This window comes from Onychostruthus taczanowskii, unplaced genomic scaffold (assembly GCF_017590055.1).
Source record: "Onychostruthus taczanowskii isolate IOZ18803 unplaced genomic scaffold, ASM1759005v1 scaffold92, whole genome shotgun sequence".
NCBI classification, from domain to species: Eukaryota; Metazoa; Chordata; class Aves; order Passeriformes; family Passeridae; genus Onychostruthus; species Onychostruthus taczanowskii.
In genome coordinates, this window is record NW_024507213.1 from 1,645,234 (window position 1) to 1,668,535 (window position 23,302).

Here is a 23,302-nt window from a genome sequence, read left to right on the forward strand (position 1 = left end):
GGTGCCCAGAGCAGCTGGGGCTGCCCCTGGTTCCCTGGCAGTGCCCAGGGCCAGGCTGGACACTGGGGCTGGAGCAGCCTGGGACAGTGGGAGGTGTCCCTGCCATGGCTGGGCTGGCACTGGCTGGGATTTATGTCCCTTCCAACCCAAGCCATTCCATGATTCCATTATTCTGTGTCCAGCTGGTGCACAAGAGCATAAATATCAGAGGCTAAATCAGAGACCAGCATTCAGGCTTTTAAATTTATCTTTCCTGCATTCCTTACTTCTACTTTTTAATTTAACATTAAACTGTTAAAGAGAACCTTCAAGAGAAAGCAGATGCATTTTGCTTGTCCAAGCAACACATGTTTGAAATGGACAATATTTTTTTTTTTCAGAAATGAAACAACAACAGCAACAAAAACAACAAACCACATAATCCCTTCCATTTTCCTGGGATGCCTCACAGAAAGCCCCACTGTCTGGGGTGGCAGTGAAATTATCTGCAAGCAGCAGCCTGGCTATACTTTGATTGCCTGGGAGGCAACTGGAATCTGAACACCTGGAAGATCCTGAAAGAGCTTTTATTTCAGCACGTTGTAAGCTGGCTCCAGCTCTGGACAGCTCTGGGTGGGAGGAGAACCCCGTGGAGATTCTTGAAGCGGCTGCAGGGTGAAACATCACAGATTTGCATGGCACCAAGGAACACAATCCACCCCTGGTGCCACACAAATTACTCATGCAGGGGGGATGGAAAACACAGGCAGAAATTTTTCTGCAAAGTTTTGGAAGAGAAATGCAGATTTGAAGGAGGGAACTCTTTCAGTACATTTGGAGGGTCCTCCTTTGTGTTCTGGAAATCCTTTGTGGTCAAAAAAAAGTTTTTTTTATTATAGAAAATTTCTATAATAATATTTTATTATAGAACTGATAACTTGTGTCATCTATCTCTGTCTCTGTTTGTATCTCTATTTTTACCTCTATGTCTCTCATGATCTCTATTTTTATCTTTATATCTCTATCTATCTCTATCTCTATCTCTATCTCTATCTCTATCTCTATCTCTCTATCATTTATTGTTGGAATCCAAAAGACAGGGAATTCTCCAAACTTTGGGCTTGCAAGCCAAAGCTTAGAATTAAACACAGGATTTGATCTGAGACCTTGGAAAAGGCTTCCAAACTGAGGTGCTAGGAGTGAGAATGTGCATTTATAGTTTAAAGCAGAGACACATTAAGAAGAAAGTTTAGAGTTTTAGAGTTTAAGATATAGAAACAACAAAAGCAGTTACAAATGTAAACAAGAAATTTAGAATACAGTACTGTAAGTTTGTGTGCCATAACATGATTAGCTAAAAAAGCTTACACTGTAGCACGGGTACATAAGACAAAATATTTAAGGATTAGGTCAAAACATAAATATCCTTATTGACAGTGTTTTATTGGTCAATAAATCCTTAAAAAATCTGGTAACTAGGGGTCTTGAGACCTTCTGAGACATGTGGTGAATATGTGAGTCTTCCTGACTATACAGAAGATAAGAAAAATAAATCACATTTTCTAAAAAAACTCAGAGATCCCATCTCTAACTCATTTAAAATTTCTTCATAAATCCCCCTAATTTATATCTATATTATCCGTTTCTATATTGTCTGCAGATTTGCACACACACACACAGAGGAACATGTATTTACACATATTCAGACATACATATTTAAAACACAGGTAATTTCTTCCTAATGTTTTTCCTGATCGGTCCAATCACTCTTGAGTTTGTTCCCCAAAATACTTCTTAATTTTATTTTCCTTTAAAATTCTAAGTTATTTGTACACTGAGACCAGCCCTTACCATAGCCAGGAAGAAATATATAGGGATTTTTATGCTCGGTAGAGAAGTGCAACTGTGTTTTCAACAAATTTAACTGCAATTAGGTGGAAGTAGAAGCAAATTTCAAAAAGAAAAACATTGCTGTACACAAGCAGAAAAAGTGTTTCTATATTGTCTACAGATTTGCACACACACACAGAGGAACATGTATTTACACATATTCAGACATACATATTTAAAACACAGGTAATTTCTTCCTAATGTTTTTCCTGATCTGTCCAATCACTCTTGAGTTTGTTCCCCAAAATACTTCTTAATTTTATTTTCCTTTAAAATTCTAAGTTATTTGTACACTGAGACCAGCCCTTACCATAGCCAGGAAGAAATATATAGGGATTTTTATGCTCGGTAGAGAAGTGCAACTGTGTTTTCAACAAATTTAACTGCAATTAGGTGGAAGTAGAAGCAAATTTCAAAAAGAAAAACATTGCTCTACACAAGCAGAAAAAGTGAATTTCTTGGAGAAGAGGAAATCAAAGACCAAGAGATGCAATGCAGGTGATATAATTAAAAAATGAAAATTAAATTGTGGGGGATGTCGTGGCTGTTGTATCTGATGCATCTATAACAAAGAACTCACACCCACAGCTTGAGAACTTTTATTTTGGTGCCAAGGACATATTGGTTGATATGAATTCCCCATTAATTTTTTAAAAAACCCCATGTGAAATATTAAGACTTTTATTTACATAATTTTTATTTAGTCTGAGCTTGATGTTTCCTTCTGTAGGCCTGCACTACCCCACTGGCAACCAGGAATGTTTCAGTATTTCCTGAAAGCAGGGGAAATTAAGGATATGATCTTCCTGTTGATGGCAGCAAGCCTATCAGCTGGCCCCATAAGGAATATCCATTTTCTCTGCAAACCTTATCTCAGCTACATCCTCACTGAGGCATGCAAGTGATCTGTTATTTGTTATATGTGAAAAATGTGTATTTTATGATTGGCTTTTTGCAAGTATTAAAATGAATATTGTATGTGTTAGAAATTTATGCTGTATTAATTTTCTTCAGTATTAAATTAACTATTAAATATAGTTTTAGGTTATAACATAATGTTAAAATAGAAACTATGCTATGTAAGATATTTGGGTAAGAAAGGACTCGCACCAGATAGATGCCACAGGGCATCTAAATCTTTCAGAGAAAGGGAATTTATTGCTCCCTTATCAGCAGAAAACTAACTTCTTCCCACCTCGCTCAGACAGGAAGACGGCATTAGGACTAAGAAGAAGAAGTTGACAGTGACCAGACAGAATCCTGTGTTTGAATGGAATTTATGCATCATGTATGAGATGTATGAATATGCAACAGGCTGTTGTTTTTAAGGGTTAATCCTTTGTTAACAGGTGTCCTTTTTTGGGCTCGTGTTGCTCAGGAAAAGGTACCCGAACATTTGTATCTCTTTGTTTTTATTGTCTCATAATCTCAATTGTTAAAATTTTATTATTCTAATTATATTACTATTTTTATAACCATTTTATTACTATTAAACTTTTAAAAATTTTAAAAACAAGTGATTGGCGTTTTTCACATTATACACATAAACATTTGTATCTCTTGGTTTTTATTGTCTCATAATCTCAATTGTTAAAATTTTATTATTCTAATTATATTACTATTTTTATAACCATTTTATTACTATTAAACTTTTAAAAATTTTAAAAACAAGTGATTGGCGTTTTTCACATTATACACATCAATGCTCCCTCAAATATTTTTTTGGAATATTGTAGGAATAGCCTCCTTTTGTCATTGTTCCTGCACCATTTTTACATACACTTACCCTTACTAACAAGTATGCTGGCTTTTCTGAAAATCGACAACAATATTTTAGGTCAAAATAAGACAAATAAAATTTTACTGGGCACTGAAAATGCCTTTAAGCTTTTCTTTGCTACAAGTTCCTTGCTACACTTAAGTCACATGTGTGTTAAATTTGCCACTGCGACAGAAAGGAGGGTTCTGCATATGGAACACTGTGTTTTATTTGTTTATGGTTTCTCAGGCTGCATATCAGAGCAAGTCAGGCTTATTTCTGCACAGCAGATGAAATGTAATGATCCTGGAGAAATATGGGACTAACCTTTCTGAGGAGAAAGCACTGAATTAAAATAAATGAGATGGGACTTGGCAGTATTTTTTATGTACCACTTAATGTAGAGCTCTGCAATATATATTTTTATCTGCACAAACTCTTTCAGGAGCCAAGCCTTTTCTAAACAGAGTATCAAACTGACATGAAGAAACACAACATATGTTTTTTTTTCCCTTTCTAAATGCTGATAATTTTATCTGCATTAAATTATACCACTCTTGTTCCAAGGGTGTCCCTGCATGCATGCAAACAATTCATAGCTATGTACACAGCTGATGTGTTGCCAGACCATCCCAAGAAATTCCAGTTTAATCCACGGCTAAATAGAAACAGCAGCAGTAAAAAAAAACTATAGGTAGATCTCCCATATTTCAGGTTGACTCTTTCCCACAAACTGATGCAAGGAACCGTGAGACACAAAAGCTCTTCTGCCTTTGATCTTAAATTAGTGTGGCTTTCATGGGCTCCAGAGGGGAATGGGTTGTGTCTTGCTCTCTCAGCTCCCATGAGCACACAGATTAGCCTTGCTTGCCTCTTGTTCCAGTGCCTGGAACAATGCTGGGAGCTGTTGCAGCAGCTACACCATCAGTGACAGGCAAAAAATATAAAGGTCAAGCTTCCCACAGCTGCTCAGTTAGAAGTACTCTCGTCAGACTGTGTATTTGTTTCATAATTTTTTTTCCACAACTGTTTTACTACTGAAAGGCAGCCATGCAGTCACCCAGACCTCTTCATCCATCTTGTAATCTGCTTAGTTATCTTAAAAATTAAACTCGATTTTTTTTTTTTTTTTTACTCCACTGAAGCATAAAACCAGCTCACTACTTCCTAAAGGAAACTATTCATAAAGTGCTGTTCATTATTTTTGGCTTACTGCTTAAAATGTAACTCATAGCATGTTCACCACCATTAACCATCCCACAGACAGCTGATTACTTCAAGCACCCAGCTGAATTTAAATACAGATTAGGAATGTGTTGGCACAGCCAGAGATTAAATAGATATAACTGCATTTGGTCATTAAAGTAACAAATACAAAGAGAGAGCAGTTATCATGCAGCATTCTGCAATTTGTTTCCCTGACATTAAATTTACCTGTGTTGGAGTAGTTAATGCTCAAGATTCTCTAGTCTCCTAATTTGGTCCTCTTTTGATGTATGAATGCTAAGTGCATATGTTTGCAGAATATTTAGAGTTTTGACAAATCCTGCACCTCCAAATCTGGCATCACTGAGGTGGGTGAAACCATGGGAGGCAGGAGGACAGGTGGTAAAGACAGCTGTAGATGCTTGTTTTAAGGGATGAAACATCCACAAGAAAATTAAATCAGGATGTCGACAACACAACTCAGGCTGCTGCTGTTTCAAGGCAGCACAGTTATCTTTATAAGAATTATTTTTCCAGGTAGTTAGGCTATATTGGATATTTCTGTAGTGTGACTGACTGAATTTATAAGTTAACATGAGTCTGGTACAAGTGATGCTTTTAATTGGAAAAATGTTTAAAAGATTCTGCCCTTTTTTGCCTTGGAAGTGACACACTTCTATTATAAAATCAATATGCACCTCAGGATACCCTTATCAGCTCACTAAATCCCACAATTTGGCACAGTAGACAGCAGTGCAAAGGTGTGGATTACAGCTATTGAGCAAAATCTCCCCGTGAATTTGAAAAGAAATACAGACACCATTAGTGACAACATTACCACCCCTGGGTAATTCTGATTTAATTTTTATTCTGGCAGGGTGACCAGTGCATGACTGCAATAGAACATCCAATCTAACGTGCTGCTTCAGATCAGTGGGTTTGAACATCATGTGAGGATTCAGATGGATCCTGCAAAAACAAGTCACCACTTCACCCCTGGTGATACAGCTAATCAAGAACAGCTCATTAGGTCCTGCTGCATACTTCATGTAAAGTGTGCATAAAAACTCAGCAAAAATAAAATGCAAATCCACTGATGGTCCCACTATGAAAGGTTAAATATTTTTACAAGTATTTTGGCTTTTTTTTGAAATATTTGAAGTTATTTGTCCATGTAGATATGCAATTTATGATTGAGATTATTTGTTTTGCCCAGAGAAGCTGTGGCTGCACCTGGATCCCTGGCAATGTTGGAAACTGGGCCTTGGAACACCCTGGGATAGTGGGAGGTGTCCCTGCCATGGCAGGGGCTGGAATGGGATGGGCTTTAGGGTCCCTTCCAATCCAAACCAGTCTGGGATTCTGTGAAATCAGTAAAAATGTATCTTTTGGAACATATGTGCTAATTTGGAAACCTGTACAATAACTGGCGAAAAAATAAATATGAAAAAACCATTGAGCTATACAGTAGGAAACCTAAACATAACTTCAAGCATTAAATTACACCACCCATGCAATATCCATTGACCTGCTGTACAAATCAAACCACCACAGGGAGAAAAATAAAAACCAGACCTAGGAAAGTATATCTTGCAGATAACATTCCTCCTCCTTCAGGTGATAACAAGAACAACAGAGAAACACCTGCTTGCTCTTTTTTGGGTGGACAAGTTCTCATTTCCATGTCAGTTTCCTGGTGCCTCCTGTGCTCCCTGCAATGTTCCCTCACAGCAACTGCAGCAGTTTTTATTGCTGTGATGCAGTGCCAAGCATACAGGGTTCCCTCATCGCTTTTTAGGCTAAATCACTCGTTTTTTTTACTCACTGAAAGCTAACACAAAGCGCTTTCACCTCAACCAGGGTGCAAAAACTTTCACCTTCTGTTACCAGCAAGAGGCTCCTGAGAGTTCTCACAGCAAAAATTGAGGCTCTTGTTGCACTCACATTTTAAATTTCTATTTTTTTCACCCTGCTAACGTCTGTAGTGGACAGAGCCAGTTATGGTCTATGCCTTGGTTACTTACTCATCAATGTGCCAAAACTATGTTGGGATGTAAATTAAGCTTTTTGCACATATTTTGCTACCTGCATCCTGTCTATTCTCCAATTATGTATTAAAACCAGGCTGAAAAGTATTGCCATTTGTATAAATCAAAGCAGCTGCCAGTAGTTTTAAAATCTAATTGATATTTAATAACTCCCCAAAATTCTTCAGTGAAAAACTCTTTTCTATCTACACAGTAATTTTCAATTCTTTCATGAAGTGTAAGCTCCTCTGTGCAATTTTACTGCATAGCAGAAAGAATATTGTGAGGATCACTTGACACTAACATACGTAATGGTAATTTAAGGGGTTAGAAATACTGATAATGAAACAATTATTATTAGGTAATAACATAAAATTTGTCTTTCTCCTGGCTACCTGGTTAATTGCCATGTAGGTGATTCATTCCATGGTGAAGGTATGTCTGCCATAAAATGGGAAATACTGCAGAGTGCTTGAGATGAAAAATGCAGGAATCAAAAGAGGAATACATGCACACAGAGGATTTATAAGATATCAGGAAGCTCCTTGGCAGACACCAGGTACTTATCACCCTCCTTGTCCACCTGCCAGTGCCTGAGGGAACTTTTCAGCTCAGTGATATGGATGAAACCAGCAGATCTGCTGAAAGCAAATCCCAAGTGCTCCATGTTATCTGTCCACACAATCAGGCTGCCCTCACTACCAGCCCCCAGGATTTTCTCATTTTCCTGAGGGCTGTCTGGAAAAGGAGTATGTTAACTTCAGGGGATGCCGGCACAATGACATTTGTAGAATTGAAATTGATGTTGAGGGATATATTTCAGATTTTTAGCCCAATGATATTGGAAAAAACCCCAAATCTATTGGATATTTGTACTAAAATTACTTCAACTAAAAATACAGCATGACAAATTTGGGTAGACCCTTTATTTTGGTTAAAGGTAGGCCCCTAACAAAAAGTAACCATGTCAGCAGATTCAGTGTGTTTATTTTTTGTCTCCCAGAGAGTGGTGATTTTATTTTGCCTCCCTTCAAGTGAGACTCGAGAGGTGGAGTGCCAGTGACTTGCTTATATTTGCCTAAAGGGGTTTAGGAAAAATGCAGACACACCTCTGCACAGTAAAGAATCATTTCAAAGTTATCTTTTTGCAGGAAACATCCCATGGTAAACCAGAGCAACAGTTGCAGGACATGATCCTGCAGAAATAAACCTAAAAGCTCTAGAAAACCTAGAGTAGCATCCATAAATCAGTCTTTTTGACTTTATCCTGAGTAAATGGAGTTATGCAAGCTCACTGGGGAAAACTATTTTGATTGCCAGGCTGCACATGTGCACAGAAATCTAAAACAAAAACAAGAACAAAAAACACCCAAAACCCAGACAAATCCCCAAAAAAAACCAAAAAACCCACCCCACATCCAAAAGGCAAAATATATTCATAGATACATATGCATATAAATATATACACACACATGCACACACAGAGGCATTTTTCATTCACTTTCAGATAAAGGGAATTCCTTGAGTACCGTGTGTTCTCCCCATTTATTAATTTCCAGTGGGTTTCTTCCTGTAAGTACTGGATGACATCATGTCCTGCCTTTCCTTGGACACAAACCTTCTTTTCACAGCCACAAAATCACTTGGCAGAGTTTCCCTGGTCTATCCTGCTCTGCGTAAAACCGACCTCTAAAACCTGACTGTTGATACCCTCTGGTTCCTGTTGCACACCCTTTATCCACAAAAGGCTGTTTCTTATTATTCCCTAATGGGAGTACAGAGCAGAAAAGGAGGTGCAGAAATCATAAAATTTGTAAATTCATAGAATCTATAGGTGGCTGCTGGCATGGACTACCACTACCAGAGCGAGCTCTTAGTGTGAATATATTTCTTTAATTTGTATACAGCTGCCACGTGCTACTCTCCTGTGTCACCATTTAATTCTTGTATTGTGAGAAATGCTTCATTCTGCATACCAAACCCACTTTTTCTGTGCTCTCTTTTTTTTTTTTTAAAATTATTTTTTTTATGGTACCTACAGAAAACTTAGAAGATTTGACTCAAATTGGAGGAAAAAACCATATCTGAACATCCACTAGCCAGCCAGTTATTTTTTTCTGGTTCAAGTGGGCATTGTTTCTCCTGGATATTGACCTATCTGTAAAAAAAACAAAACAAAACAAAAAAAAAACCCCAAAAAAACCCAAACAAAACCCCCTAACATTTTGTGCAATGTGTCAGTTAATGGCAGTTCTTGAGCTGTATAAATCCTCCTAAATAGCTCCTACAGCAATGTGGTCCTAAAGCTGGTGTAATAAAGTAATTGGTGTAAGAAACAGAAGTGCCTGCCTTTTCATTTTAATCCCTGTTATATGACAATTAAAATCAAGTGGAGCTCAGTGAGGAGATCTGTGTTTTAACAGCAATGCCTTTTTAGAGCATAAAGAGAAACTCATGGCATTGAGTTTCTCTTTATGCTCTTCCCTTTAATCTGTGAAATAATGCAACAGCACAACACAAAGTGACAGATGATCAAATTGTCCAGAAAGCTCCTCACAGAGTCCCTATTTCAGTTTTAAAGACCACATTGCTTAAATGGCATAAAGTGCCACCCTAAAATGAAATTTACAGGTCTCTGGGAAACTGAGGAGCAGATTAAATTTGAATAATTATTTTTAATGTTTTCATTTATTTTCTTCTGCATTAAAATTTAAGTTGCTTATATCTTTTATATGCAAGAAATAAAAACCTAATTCCCAGGGTTCAGTTCTCATTTCAGCCAAAATGAAACAGGAAGGCTTGTGCAGAGTGGGAGGACTGCAACGCAAATTGATTAACCACAATTTCCACCTTCTAAGTGAGATACCATAATAGATGACAGATTTTTTTTTTTTTTTAAATCACAGAAATAGATGCTACTGAACATGATAGCACTTACTTACAATTGCTCCATTTACCCCAGAATGCCATTATTCCACTTGAAATTTGACTTTTCAGAGGGTCAGAAAATTACAGCACTGTGGTCCTTCATGACCTATCCTCTCTTGTTCTAATAGAAGGTGTCATTATTGTTTCATTAGAACTAAAACCAGATAACTTTTTGTGACATTTTTCCAGTGGAGTGCAATGCAATCAGGAAATTGAAAAAACTGTAATGGAAAAGAAACGAGCATCTGCAGAGATAGAAAGTAACTCAGACACACAAAATTCTCAAAAGACCCTTCCTTCATCCATTTGTATTTTGTCTATGATGTGTGTTTTAAATGGAAATCACACTAGAATTATTTAAAAAAAAAAAATCTTGTTGCTCATATTTACAGGGCCATATTCCCTTAGCAACACAAAATTACATACAGTAAGATGGGGAAAGAAAAAAAATAAAATAATGGGAATATGTTAAGACTCTCTAATAATAACCCCCAAATAGCTTCTAAATTCTCATAAAACAGAGATTTAATTTTTAATATCAAAAGACTTTCTAGGACTATGAATTATTGCTGTGAACCTCGGAAAAAAAGACTTCTAAGCTCCTCTCAAACGAAAAAAACAACCCTCCTGATGTGTTGTGGAAAGCAGAGCAAATCCTACAGTGGTCCTGCAATTTATATGTGTGTGTGGGGGGAGTGAAAAGAATAAAAGGTTTGGTGGCACATGCCTGAGTTATAACGGATGCTAAGGATCCAACCCCAGCCATGGCAGGGACACCTCCCCCTGTCCCAGGCTGCTCCAGCCCCAGTGTCCAGCCTGGCCTTGGGCCCTGCCAGGGATCCAGGGGCAGCCCCAGCTGCTCTGGGCAGCCTGTGCCAGGGCCTGCCCACCCTCACAGGGAACAATTCCCCATTCCCAAGCTCCCAGCCATGGCTGCCCTCTGGCAGTGGGAGCCATTCCCTGTGTGCTGTCCCTGCAGGCCTTGGCAATTGTCTGTGTCCATCTTTCCTGCAGCCCCTTTGGGCCCTGCGAGGCCACCCTGAGCTCAGCCCAAAGCTTCTCCTGCCCAGCTGAGCCATGGCAGCTGTGCCAGCCTTTCCTGCCAGCAGAGCTGCTCCATCCTCTGCCCATCCTGGAGCCTCCTCTGGCCTGGCTGCAGCAGCTCCAGCTCCTTCCTGGGCTGGCCCAGGGCTGGGGCAGCTCTGCAGGTGGGCTCTGACTGAGGGGAGAGGGGCAGAATCCCCCCTGCCCTGCTGCCCACGCTGGGCCTGGCCCAGCACAGGGCTCTGGGGTCCCTCCCAGCACAGTTTTGGGGTCCCAGCCCTGCCCCACAGCACCCCCAGGGCTGCTCCAGGGCTGCTCCCTCTGCTCAGCCCAGCCTGTGGTGGATCCAGGCTTCCCCTTGGGCCCTCATGGAGGCACCAACACAAATTCAGCTGATCAGTGAGATTTGTAGTCTCAACATCATCATGTAAGGCAGCTAGTCAGTCAAATAAACACCCCCTAAAAGTCTCCTGTTTATTCTTTCATTCCATCAAACTACATCAGCCAAAGATGCCTGCTACCTCTCTCTCTCAAAAAAAACAAAAAAAACCCCAAAAAAACCCCAAAAAAAAAAAAAAAACAAACAAAAAACCCCCAAAAAACAAAAAACCCCAACCCCTCCCCCCCCCCCAAAAAAAAAAAAAAAACAAACAAAAAACCCCCAAAAAACAAAAAACCCCAACCCCTCCCCCCCCCCCAAAAAAAAAAAACAACCCAAAAATAAGAAGACAAATCTTAACTTCTCCTGGAACATCCTATTGAGACTTCTAAAACTTGAGGATGCTCAGGATTCTGTAGCAAAATACAAAACTGTCCTCAAAATGTTTTTGGTTTTTTTTTTTTCTTGTGTTATAGCCGCAGTGTTTGAGGTAGCACAGCCAAAGTATAAATAAGACAAACTGAAGAACACCTCAAAGTCAAGAAAAATAAATTCAGATAAAGACACATGCAGGGTGAGTGTGTTCCAATATTTATAAATAACATATCAAGACTTTGAATTTCTGATGCTGCCAAAGGGAGGTCATTAACCAGCTGCAATGAAGTCTTTTAGTGATATTCTGATAGTTTTCTTCTTAATAATACTTAGCTGAAAATAGTATTGGTGTGCTGTAACTTTTATTACCTCTTAACAAAGATAACCCATTAGGGCAGGTCTAAATATTTTTATTTCTGTCATTGGAAAAAACAGACCTGTGTCTTCTTTACAGAGGTGCTTTATTTTCACTAGCTATATATAGAATTAATTTCTAATTGTAAAAATACTTTTCTGCTTAATTATACAACAAAGAAAGGATGGCTTGAAATAGGATTAATATATCTTGTAGTTAATTAAACATGAAGCTTCTAAGGAGATCACTCCAGCAACAAAAGCAATTAAGGCTTGGTTATGTATAGTACATAATTAAGCAGGAAGTTCTTGTAATCCCAAGGACTAACTTCCAAAGCTTGTATTGCTTTAAAATAACCTATTTTCTGGTTTATTTTAGAGAAAACTATCAAATATAAATATGAGCACTGTCAACTCAGGTATCTTCTCAGCTATGTCCTAATGTCATAAATGAATTATAACACTAAAAAACACAGGTGTGTTCTGAAAAATAAAAAGTCTCTATATTTTTATGCCTGTTGAGTGAGTAGATGTATAGAAACACAAGCCAAAAAAAAAAGAAACAGTGAGGAAATTCTGATGAAAGTGTGTTGTGATACTTTATATTACAAGTCTCAAGGTGCTCTTGAACAAGACCCAGATAATTGGTGAAATGTTTAGTTGCAGTATTTCAGTGTCTACAGTGATTTCCCTTTTAAAGTCTTCTCTGCTGAGATTTTCTCTTTCCTGTCATGTTTTCTGACAGGGAAACTGCTCTTGCTTTACTTGAGGAGCAAGCAGGATGAATTCTATTAAGTAGAGTGCCAAGAGGGTCTTGCACAGCACATTGCTGTAGAGACACACCTGACTTAAGATGAAAATCAAAAACAAAGCAAAAAAAAAAAAGTGCCAAATATTCTGCTTGGATCAACACTTAACTGTGAGTATGGTGTTATTAGGGAAGAAATACATGATGAAACCATTGAATAGATTAAGATTCAGAGACCAGCTGGGAAATGCTCATACCTACTTTCTGTGATGCTTTAACGTCCCGAGATATGACAATTTCATTTTCTGATTACTGCTAGGTAAATGTCAGCCTGGTTCTAAGCACATTTTCCCCTCCTCTGAAGAAAGATGCAAAATGTTCTGCTGCCTTCAAATTTAGATTAATTTGAAGTTCCTTTTCCACCACTCCTTCTTTATGTTTGTGTCTCAATTTCATTATTTACTTAGCTAAAAAGATACCATCTCTGTTCCTCATTTGACAAGATAGGAATCAATCTGTTTCTGTGCTCTGTATGCAGGGAATGGAATACAAAAATGAATAGCAGATTTTGAACAAAAAATGTTCTAAAGTCAGCCAGAATCTCACAATAAACCTTCATGCACTGTGTTTTCAAAGTGGCATAAAAAGAATGCAAAATTGAGTCTTATTCAGAAAAGAATAGATTTCCTTGACCCTTGTATATTCCTCATGAGATGCTGACAGATAGATGAAGGAAATATTAAATGTCTTGCTTATGCAAAAAGTAATATTTGGGAAAAGATGTGCAGGGCTAACAAAAATATCACATCCCAGTTAATAAAGCATCCAGTTCTTGGAAAACAGAGCTAGATGCAGTTCCATTCCTTTCTCTGACCCTCATTGTGCTCTGGCTTTTTGCCACATCTGTGTTTACATCAGGTATTTTTTGCTTCTTAAAGATAGTTGACCTTGACAAGGTCGTTTTGCTTCTCTCTATCATTTTCAGATGAAACAACTGTGACCAACTCTGCTTGAGTCAAAAACCAATTCAGGGGTAGCTACAAAAACAACAAACAATTTTATTAGGAAAAAGTGGATGCTATTTTGAAGTACCACCATGGAAGAAGAGGGCAAGAATAATAAACACATTTGGACCCTTTCTTCCTGTATTCTTACCTAAACTATTGTGTAGCTATTTTATTTTTTTAAAGGGAGTGCAAGAGAAATATGCCTCTGCTTCACAAATTGAGACAGAACATTACTTCAAGACAGTGGAAATGATAGCTTGGTAAAACAGGCATGAATTTAAAACAATGAAAAACTAACATATTTCTATTAAAATTTCATGCACTGCGTTTTCAGAAGTTGCTGCTATTCAAGTAACACCCACATTCCCACTGCAAACACACAGCAACAAAAAACTGCCTCAGACTCAGATCCCGTGTACATCAAAATTCACAACAACCAGGCAGTTTTTGCTTACACTCCCAGATTTTCTGAGGCAAGATCAAAACCTGTTATTGTAATAGGAAATGGGTCATTACTCAATTTAACTTTCATCTGCAGGGGAGTGATACAGAAAAGCTGCGAGTCAGTGAGGGAGCTGACAGTACTCTCTTGCAGGATTCCAGTGCTTAGGGAAACTTCCCAAGTAATTTTTGTTAGTGATGATGAATTTGTTATGTGTCAAAGACAGGCTGTGGAGCACTGATTTAACCCCTTAGTTTTTACTGAAGGCTTAACACAGAGAGCAGGGAATATAATTCAGGGAATGGAGCAGGACTCTGTGAAACAGACATTTTCTACTTTTTTTTCTACTATAAACTCTTATCCACAGCTAATTTACAGCTCAGACAGGGTCTTTGTTCCTGTTCGTGGTTTAGGGGTTATAGTGGTGGTGCTGGATTAATGATCTTAAAAGTCTCTTCCAACCTTGATGATTCCATGATTCTATGAAGGTGACATCACACAAATTTTTATCACAGAATAGAATCACGGTATATCTGTCTGATGCCTATTTTCTGGGCAACAGAGAGCTCCTATACTCTGTCTGTCCTTCTAATAATCCCTCTTTTGCCAGAGTAAAATCAATGATTCTACAGATGCTTCAGACTTTGCTACCTAAATGATAGAATAAAGCCTGAATAAAGCATTTAAAAGGCAAAATAAACCAAGATTTTATGCTGCCTTATTTAATTTCTAGGCTTAAATTCAATTACTACTATAAACATTTCCATAAAATGAATTGCACAGGAAAGCTTTGCAAATTCAAAAGCAATTTAGGAAGGGCAATGCTGAAATGCACAATTTAGTAGCATTATTAATATGAATAATGCATTTAATTTGAAATGATTTAGGGAAAAAACTGAGTTAGAGTGAAACCCCTGGAATGGCCATCAAGTACTTCTGGAAGACAACTCAGAGTAGGAAATCAAGGCATAGTTCCTAATAAAATTTCTGTAAGGTGTGTATTTATTAGCACTGTTAAAAACAGATTGGCAACATACAAAGATTAAAAAAAAAAGGAAAAAATAGAAAGGAAAAAAGCTTTTTGTTCATCTTGTCATCCTGAGTTGCACACTGTCCTAAAAGCAAATAGTGACCATCTAGTAGCAAAACTAAGCCTGTTTTATGGAAAGTTGAAGAAGTGAATAAAGTGAAGTGAATAAAGTTTAACATTCTAGCCTAGGCAATGCAAAGTCAGTACATTCAGCAATGTGAAAATCAGAAGTGGGCATAAGTCTTTATCTCCTTTTGTCTTTGACTAAATTGCTCAGAGCTCTTTGTCCATTATTACCTTATCCTATCACTTGCTGCTTTTTTGCAGGAAAATTTATCTGTAGCAAGGCTCTGGCAAAGAGTGGCAAAGATCTGTGTTAATAATTTATTTCCAGCCTGCCTTGAGATGCATCCTGTGAGTGACCAGGCTGTGTGAACAGAGTGAGACACTGTGAAGTGAGTGTGCACTCATCAAGGTAGGCACAAGAGCAAGGAGGTGCCAAAACCCAGTGTCCAAATTAAGTCCTTCAAGTAGAATTGACAGCTGCCAGAAAATAGACATTTTTGCATTGGAAAAATAAAATGGTCAATAGTGACTGTAAATACAATTTTTTTTTAAATCCCAATAGAAAGCACAAAAAAAGGCTGATCTCTGCACAATTTTCATTTTGTTATCTGAAGTCTAAGAACTTTAGAATTGTGAAAAATTCTGATAAAAAACCAGCACCTGCTTTGCATCTGGAGAACCAGAGACCAATTTTGTTGCTGTTTTTGTAAAGAGCATTGATTCCTTTTATGGCCTGGTGGTTTATTAAAGCTGCAGAGAAATACAGGTGTCTTCTGTTTATAATGTGATATATTTCAGTTCACAGCTCCTACAGAATACTCTGTCTCTCCAAGCCCTCTCAAGATGCATGGCTTAACAATCCAACCCTTCCAGAAGTCACGCAATTTCTTCATTATGTTAATTACCAGACTGGTCTTAAATGAACATTTTATCGTATTTCAAAGTTGTGTCTTCCAAGCCCTTTTTTAATTAAGATGTTGTTAGGCATTTTCTGGGTTTTGGGTTTTTTTTGGGTTTTTTGGGTCTTTTTTTTTGTTGTTGTTGTTGTTTTGTTTTTTACTCAATGTGGATGTTAAAACAATCAAACTATAGGCCACATATAATTATCTTATTTGGTTACTTTAACCAGTACTGGTATTAATATATGTTTTGCTAACAACACAAATTGTCAAAAGAAAATTATACAATTCACACAGTTTTCTCCTTGTGAGTTGTTGAATGGATCTCCACATGAGTTGTTGAGTTGCTATGGTATAGTGATTTTTTTTATCTGGAAAGATTTTTTAGAATTCATTCCAAATGAACAGATTATTACATCAAAAAAAGGGAGAAAAGAGTCAGGTGGAATAACAGACAAGACAAGAAGGAAATATCACATGAGAGAGTACAAAACTTTCCTTACTTTTCAGTGACAGATGAATGCCAGCATTGAAACAAATTCAGCAAACCAATACTAGATGGAAAATAATGTTCTCTTCACATATTAAAAAAAAGGAAAGAGTCACCTCATGTAACTATCATGGTTCAAAAATTTATCTTATAATTTAAGTTAATTGTCCATCTTTCTCTGTGGCTGGCAGAGTAAAGAAGACACATTTCCACTTCTGGAAACCAGTCTATAAAAAAAGAGTAGAAGCTGGGTTTGGCTTAGCTTTTAAAAAACAACTCTTTGGTTTGATCACTTGGAAGCTAAAACACTGGAAATAAATGCTAGAAAATGAATATAAGTATAAATGAATATAAGTGATGAATATCATGATGGCATGATAGAGATGCATTTTGTATACGTATAATGAAAAGAGGATAATTATTCGGAATGCAATTTTGCCTTTGTTTTCAAACAAGAGGCATTTTGATGCGAAAAAGATGGTTATGCATTAAACTGAAAGAATAATTTGATTGCAGCTCTGAGACAATCTAATGGCGTTGATAAAGAACCTCAGTAATATTATCTAATACTGGAGATTAGTTTGGCAGGAAAATACCCACCCAAATCTATTATACCACTGGCAATCACCACATTTTTAAAGCATGTAGGTATAACAGTTGCTCTGCCAATCTTCCAACAATCTGTTTATCACCACTGCTTTTTCTCCAATAGTGCTTAGCTGGTTCCACAATCAGCAGGATAAACTTTGTAATTTGACATTGCTGTTGCCTTCAAAAAAACCCCACACATCATCACTTTTAAGATAAAATACTGACAATACCCTGGTATGGCTGCAAAGTCAGGCCTAGGACAAGACACAAAAAAATTTATGCAGAGGGGATGGTTGAGTGGGAGGACAAAGCTCCAGGTGTTTGGGGACACCAAATGAAGTGACATGTCAGAACTGAACCAACAGTAAATAAAGAAAAGGGAGTTTAAGCTGCTGCCATGATTTCACACTTTATAACAGCAGAAAATTAGTAATATAGCAGGCATGGGTTTTGAGGAAAATGTTAATTATTTTGAGTTATACTCTCAGCTAGGAAAATGAGATATGATGTGGCAAAAATCTATTTAAAAGAGCATTCTCCAAGCATCTGAAACATCAGTTGCACTTTTAAAAATAATCATTACAGACTCAGTGCTTCATTTTGGGCATAGGGCAGGGAGTTTTCCATCATATCTTTTAATGCCAAATAAGTGAAGAAATGGTAAGTGGGGTGACCAAATGGAAGGGGAATCCTGGATTGTGTCACTGGAGCACTCCAAAAACTTGCAGCATCCTCTTCAAGGGAATGAAGGGTATCTTTGAGGAAGCATGTGGGGAATTCAGCCCCAAGTTTATGACAAAGGTAGAAAAGAACAATTTTAGTCATGTCATCTATTTAACTATCCCTTCATGTCAAGAAAATACATTTTTTCATCACTAATAGTGATGTTTGGTGTAAATAAATGTTATTTGTGCAACCTGTAGCTTGTAGAGTCTAAGTCACAGCAGATTTTCAACAACTGCAGCATGATTAAGGTGAGAATTTTGTCCCCAAATTTTGTGCCTGGAGGCATAAAATACTTCATATTCCTAAATTATGGATGCAGCAATCCAAAACGCTTTAAACCAAAGAGCTTAATTGTTAATGGCTCCATTTTAGAATACATAAGAGATTGAGAGTTATCTTTTTGGAGAGAAAACAGAGCAAAACAGTCCCTGCTCCTGGGAGAATTTATCTCTGGAGTTCTTCCAAAAGTGCAAGTAGCATTTGATGCATGATTCAAACATCACCTCTCAGCAAACATTATCACAGCAGGTGCTCTGAGATGGATGTCAGAACACCAGCTTTTAAACTGTTGGTAGCAATGGTGTTTAGGCACCCCAACAATGACATTTAGTCAGATCAGATCTGTTCAAGCCATCCACACACCCCAACAACAATCCTAAAAGGCAAACAGCAGGCTTTCCCCCCAGTTTTTCAGGTTTTCTCGTGAAAGTCAGAAAACATAAAGCAAGAAAGGCCTGTGGAGAACAGTCAAAAGGCAGGGAAAGTTGACATGATAAATATGATATTGGCAAGCCAGCTACTTCAGCAAAATCCAGAAGTCTGGGCTAAATGTCTGGCTTTAAGCCCATTTCAGGGTACCATGGAATCATCATCCTGAGCTTGATTCTTTGTGGAATGGCTGAGGGAGTAGGGCATGCAGACACATTTGCTTTCACACGCTTTTCCTTACAAATGTGTTTTGACTAAACTCCATGGAAGCAGCAGCAGGATGATAAACCTTTCAGTTGATGTGTTATAAGGCTTCAATATAATACTCTGCGTTTTAAGGAAAAGAAAAACCACCAAAAAAACCCCACAGAGAACTACCAGCAGGGAGAACAAGAATGAACAGATGAATTCAAATGATAGACATGTCTCTGTTACAGAATCATTACCTACACTGGAAGCATATGAGACTGCCTCTAGTCATGGCCTGAAATCAGAATAACCAGCCTGTAGCAGGAGCTAATGACCACCTTAAGCACTGAAAAACAAGTGGATTTAATGCCTTTTGGGGTTCAGTTTTGGTGGCTTTTTTTTTTCTTTTACTTTTTTTCCCAAACATTAAATGTTAGGATCCTTTTTTGAGGAAGTATCATTATGTATAATGATTTTCAGGAAAAGGTAGATTGTTAATATTCCTGTGGAATTGTTGAACTCAATTCATAGCCATTTGAAAAACTAACTAAAAGACGAGTATTTCTTCACAGCTTTCTTTTTGACCAGACAATAATTATTATTTCTTGTAGTTCAAAGACTTGAAGAGGCAGTGCAACTGATCAGATTAAATTTGCAGGTTCAGGTAAATTCAAATATAGAAAGACTACAACAGCCTGAAAATTTTGAAAATACAGGGATTAACTATGCAGCCCCTTGTCATCTGTAGTTAATTAAAAATACACTGTCATCCACAGGAGCAAGAACACACAACAGGAAATTTCTGTGGAGCCTCTGCACAACCTTGGTTTGACTGATGGGGCTAAAATATGATGCAACCACCTCTCTTTCCTGTGGAGAAACATTTTCATTTGCTTCTCCACCATAAAACACAGCAATAAAATGTTCATCCTGTCCCAAAGTTACTAACAGCTCTTCCAACATTCTGCTTTAAAAGAATTTCAGCAGATTCCAGGATCTCCAGCTATTCCAAAGTTAAATAGATAGGGCAATTTCTCCTTCCTTTTATGGAAAGTGTGTAAACTTGGGAGAAAAAAAAAAAAAACAGTAATCATATTCCTAACTTGCTTAGCAGCTGTAGGCAAAAAAAGGCTAATATGTCATAATTTATATGTGGAGAGATTGCAGGGGGTTAGTAGCCATGTCTGGTGCTATTGAGGCTTCCCACTGAGAGCTGCACTGCAAAGTGGCAGCTGACTGAAAACACAGCTATTTTCAACAGTTCAAAAAATGTAAATGTGTCAGTGGCTGGTCAAACAAGCTTCCACACTGGTGATTTATTGAAATCTCTCACATTAGTGAGTTGTATGAATCATTCCTGGGCTGAAAACAACCCCTGTGCACAGGTTTATAATGGATTCAGGGGCTGAATCAGTCTTGCTGGCTCCAGAGTCTCCTGTCAGAAAGTAATTTTGGGCAGCCTCAATTAGACAAAGATAATTTCTACGCGTGGGATTCGCTAAGGTGCACAGAGCTGAAAGTAAATATGCTTTTCCAGGAAGCCTTGGAAGGGCAGAAGGGAGGAAAATAAACTCATCTCTCTCAACAAATGAGGGGAATTCAGTGAATCAGATCTACAACCACCATTTCTGTTCATTAACAAAGGAAAACTGGGGCTAGTGGAGGCATCCCTGAGTAGATTTTCCTGCAGCTGTGATAACAAAAACATGAAGATATGTTGGGCTTTCAGAGCTTGTGGCAGATTTGGGAAGGGTTGCAGCCAGAAAGAGAAGAATATGACTATAAAAGTGAACTAGAGAACCATCCTCATGCCTGAAACAAAAAGAAGACAAACATCTGTGAAAATTTACCTGCAACCACTGTGACTGGTCATTGTGGCCAGAGGTCCAGGCATTAACTTTTCCTTGCTTGTCCAGCCGGGCTTTCCTGGGCTCCCAGGCAAACATGTCCATGTTGAGGGTACGGAAAACGCTGGAGGCAGTGATCTGGAAATCCTGGATGTGTCCTGATTTCATCCCCAGGGGCTCAGAGCAACCTGGAACAGCAGGGCAAGATCAGTGGCACTACCTGCTTATCTCTGTCAGGGGTTTAGGTTTTCTGTTATGGCAGAGAAAGCCTGCAATGCTTGAAGAAAAGGATGTAATCAAGACTATTGTTGAAGACGGTCAAAAACAAATAAATGAAAAATAGTCAGCTCAAGGCACTTTGCGTCAACAATTGCTCAGGTGAGTCAAAATCAAGATAGAGAATTCAACATATTTTATTCTGGCATAAGTTTATGATGCAAAACAAAATGAAAAGATGACTTTTGTCTGTGCTTTTTTTTATTTTTATTTTCCTCTCCCGCAGGAAAACATTGTTTCCCCTGTTCTGTTTGATTTTCCTTATGCTTTTATGCCACCTCACATCCACCATGTGTTTGCTTACTGAACAAACATTATTTTTTCTTAAAAGCACCGCTGCAGTAAAATGTTAAAAAGCACTGAGCTCTTTTACACTTTTGAATAATTTGACATCTAGGTAAAAATCCAGAAAGCCCAAAATCCCACTGAAGGAGGGAGAGCTCACAGAAAAACAATTGTGAAGGGAGGATAGTAGGAGGATATCACTTAGGAGAAATCGATAGTTAATGGCTTATTTGTTTGTGGACATCCCACACCATTGAGTTATTTTGCTGTAGAAAAGATAGATCTTGGGCTTCTCCCTTCTCTGTTCAGCGTGAAAAAAGATAAAAATAAGAATTGATAAGTGGCTCTGTGTTCCTCTGCCTTGCTGCTCTGTGCTGGGAATGTGGAAGGCACATTTGGATGCAGAAGAGGGAGGAAACAAGATGAGGCAGCACTGAAACAAAAGGACTGGAAACCAGAGAAGGCAGATGAACTGCAGGTTCTGAGATTTAAACAAAGAAATCAGAAAAAGAAAGGCAAATTGCTGAGAGAGAGAAGGCTGCTAAGAGGACAGGAAAGGTGGATGTGAGGCTGGAGAGGTGGAGTGGCACTTGGTAATTGGGGTAAAGTGAAAGATGGAAAAGATAGAGACGGGAACATAAAAAAATAAGCTTTTTCTCATTTCCTTCCTGTCCCAGCAGTCAAAAAAAGCTGCATATGTGCAGTTGTATTACTAGCAACATGATCTTTAATGCAGTATCTCCTCTATTTAAAATTTGAATATTGACATGCTTCATGTTAAATTAAAAAAAAAACACAACAAAAAACAAACAAAACAAACACAAACAAACAAATGAAAAGCCAAGAGAAAACAGAGTTAACTTTTGAAAAAAAAAAAACCCCAAAAAACAGTCTTACATAATTGATTCTCAGTGCACAAATGGAAATGGCACAGCCTTGTCTGTAGAACAGACTCATTCAAAAACACAACAAAACAATTTTCCTGGGAGTGGGAGGAAGCAATTGATAACAGAAGTAAGAGAGACTAATCTGCTGCTTTGGAGAGGGACTTTGCTTATTATTAAATTCTGAAGTATCACTCCAGGATCACAAGGACTGTCAGCAAGTATGTTTCATCCGAGGAATGCTAAGGAGGCTCCTGTCACAAAACCATGGGTTGTCAAAGCTGTGATTCAGTGCTGGCCCAATCCATCAAAACCAGTTCTATCTTTTCTGAGTATTATTATTGATTTATGAAGCAACAGCTGTGCCTGCCTATGTGCCTGTGCATGCGTGCATGAATTAATGGGATTTTACACTCGCCTGCCTTCTCTGTGGCCCCAAAGGGGCTGGGAAGACAGTTGTTAAAGGTAACGGGAGAAAGTGAGAAGAACAGTGAGAATCTGAAGAGGCAAACGTGATGCACACACGGATGTCTTGGTGCTGTGTCACAGAGAGCTTCCCAGCCCCTGCCACAGGAGATTGTGGCTGTTTGGGTGACAGAGCCATAACCTGCAGCACAAAGGATGGGGTCATCAAACCAGCCCAGGGCTTTGTGTCATCTCCCACAAGTGTGTGTTTATAACAATGCTTATGTCTCCCTGAAACATATCCTCTTCACTGCACTGTACCTTTAAATTTGCTTTTCAATGTCCCTGTGAAAGGATTCAATTTCCATTTTTCATTTTTGAAATCTGTTGAAGTCGGAGATAGCTGATGCAGACACACGGCTACACCCAGTGGAGCATCTTAGGCTGGAATGTTTGAGATGCTTTGGATACCTCCATCTGTGATAAATTATACCTGAGGCCTCTGTATGTTTAAATCTAACCAGGTATAACTTTGCAGATCCTATTTGGTCTAGCTTGATGGAACAGGAGAATGGAAACGACAAGAAAGAGTGGGGATTAGCACCTGAAAATTGGAGGAATAAACACAAAGGTTTTTCTCTGTTGACTCTTCAGAGGGCAGAATCTTTTACTCTTCAGTCTGCATCCATGTTATGTCCCTCATCTACCTCTTCCTTTGAAAAACCTTGAAAAAGCTCAAACCCTCAAAGGAAATATTCAATATCCACT

At 38.2% G+C, this 23,302-nt stretch overlaps 1 protein-coding gene across 2 annotated transcripts in view; it reads right to left on the bottom strand.

The window, feature by feature from the left end:
• The window catches only part of EDIL3 (EGF like repeats and discoidin domains 3), a 240,292-nt gene that overhangs the window by 30,242 nt on the left and 186,748 nt on the right, over positions 1 to 23,302 (bottom strand). For both annotated transcript variants that reach the window (XM_041426668.1, XM_041426666.1), the window contains one exon: positions 20,688 to 20,872. In XM_041426668.1, the coding sequence (XP_041282602.1) occupies positions 20,688 to 20,872 (185 nt within the window). The remainder of the gene's footprint in view (positions 1 to 20,687; positions 20,873 to 23,302) is intronic.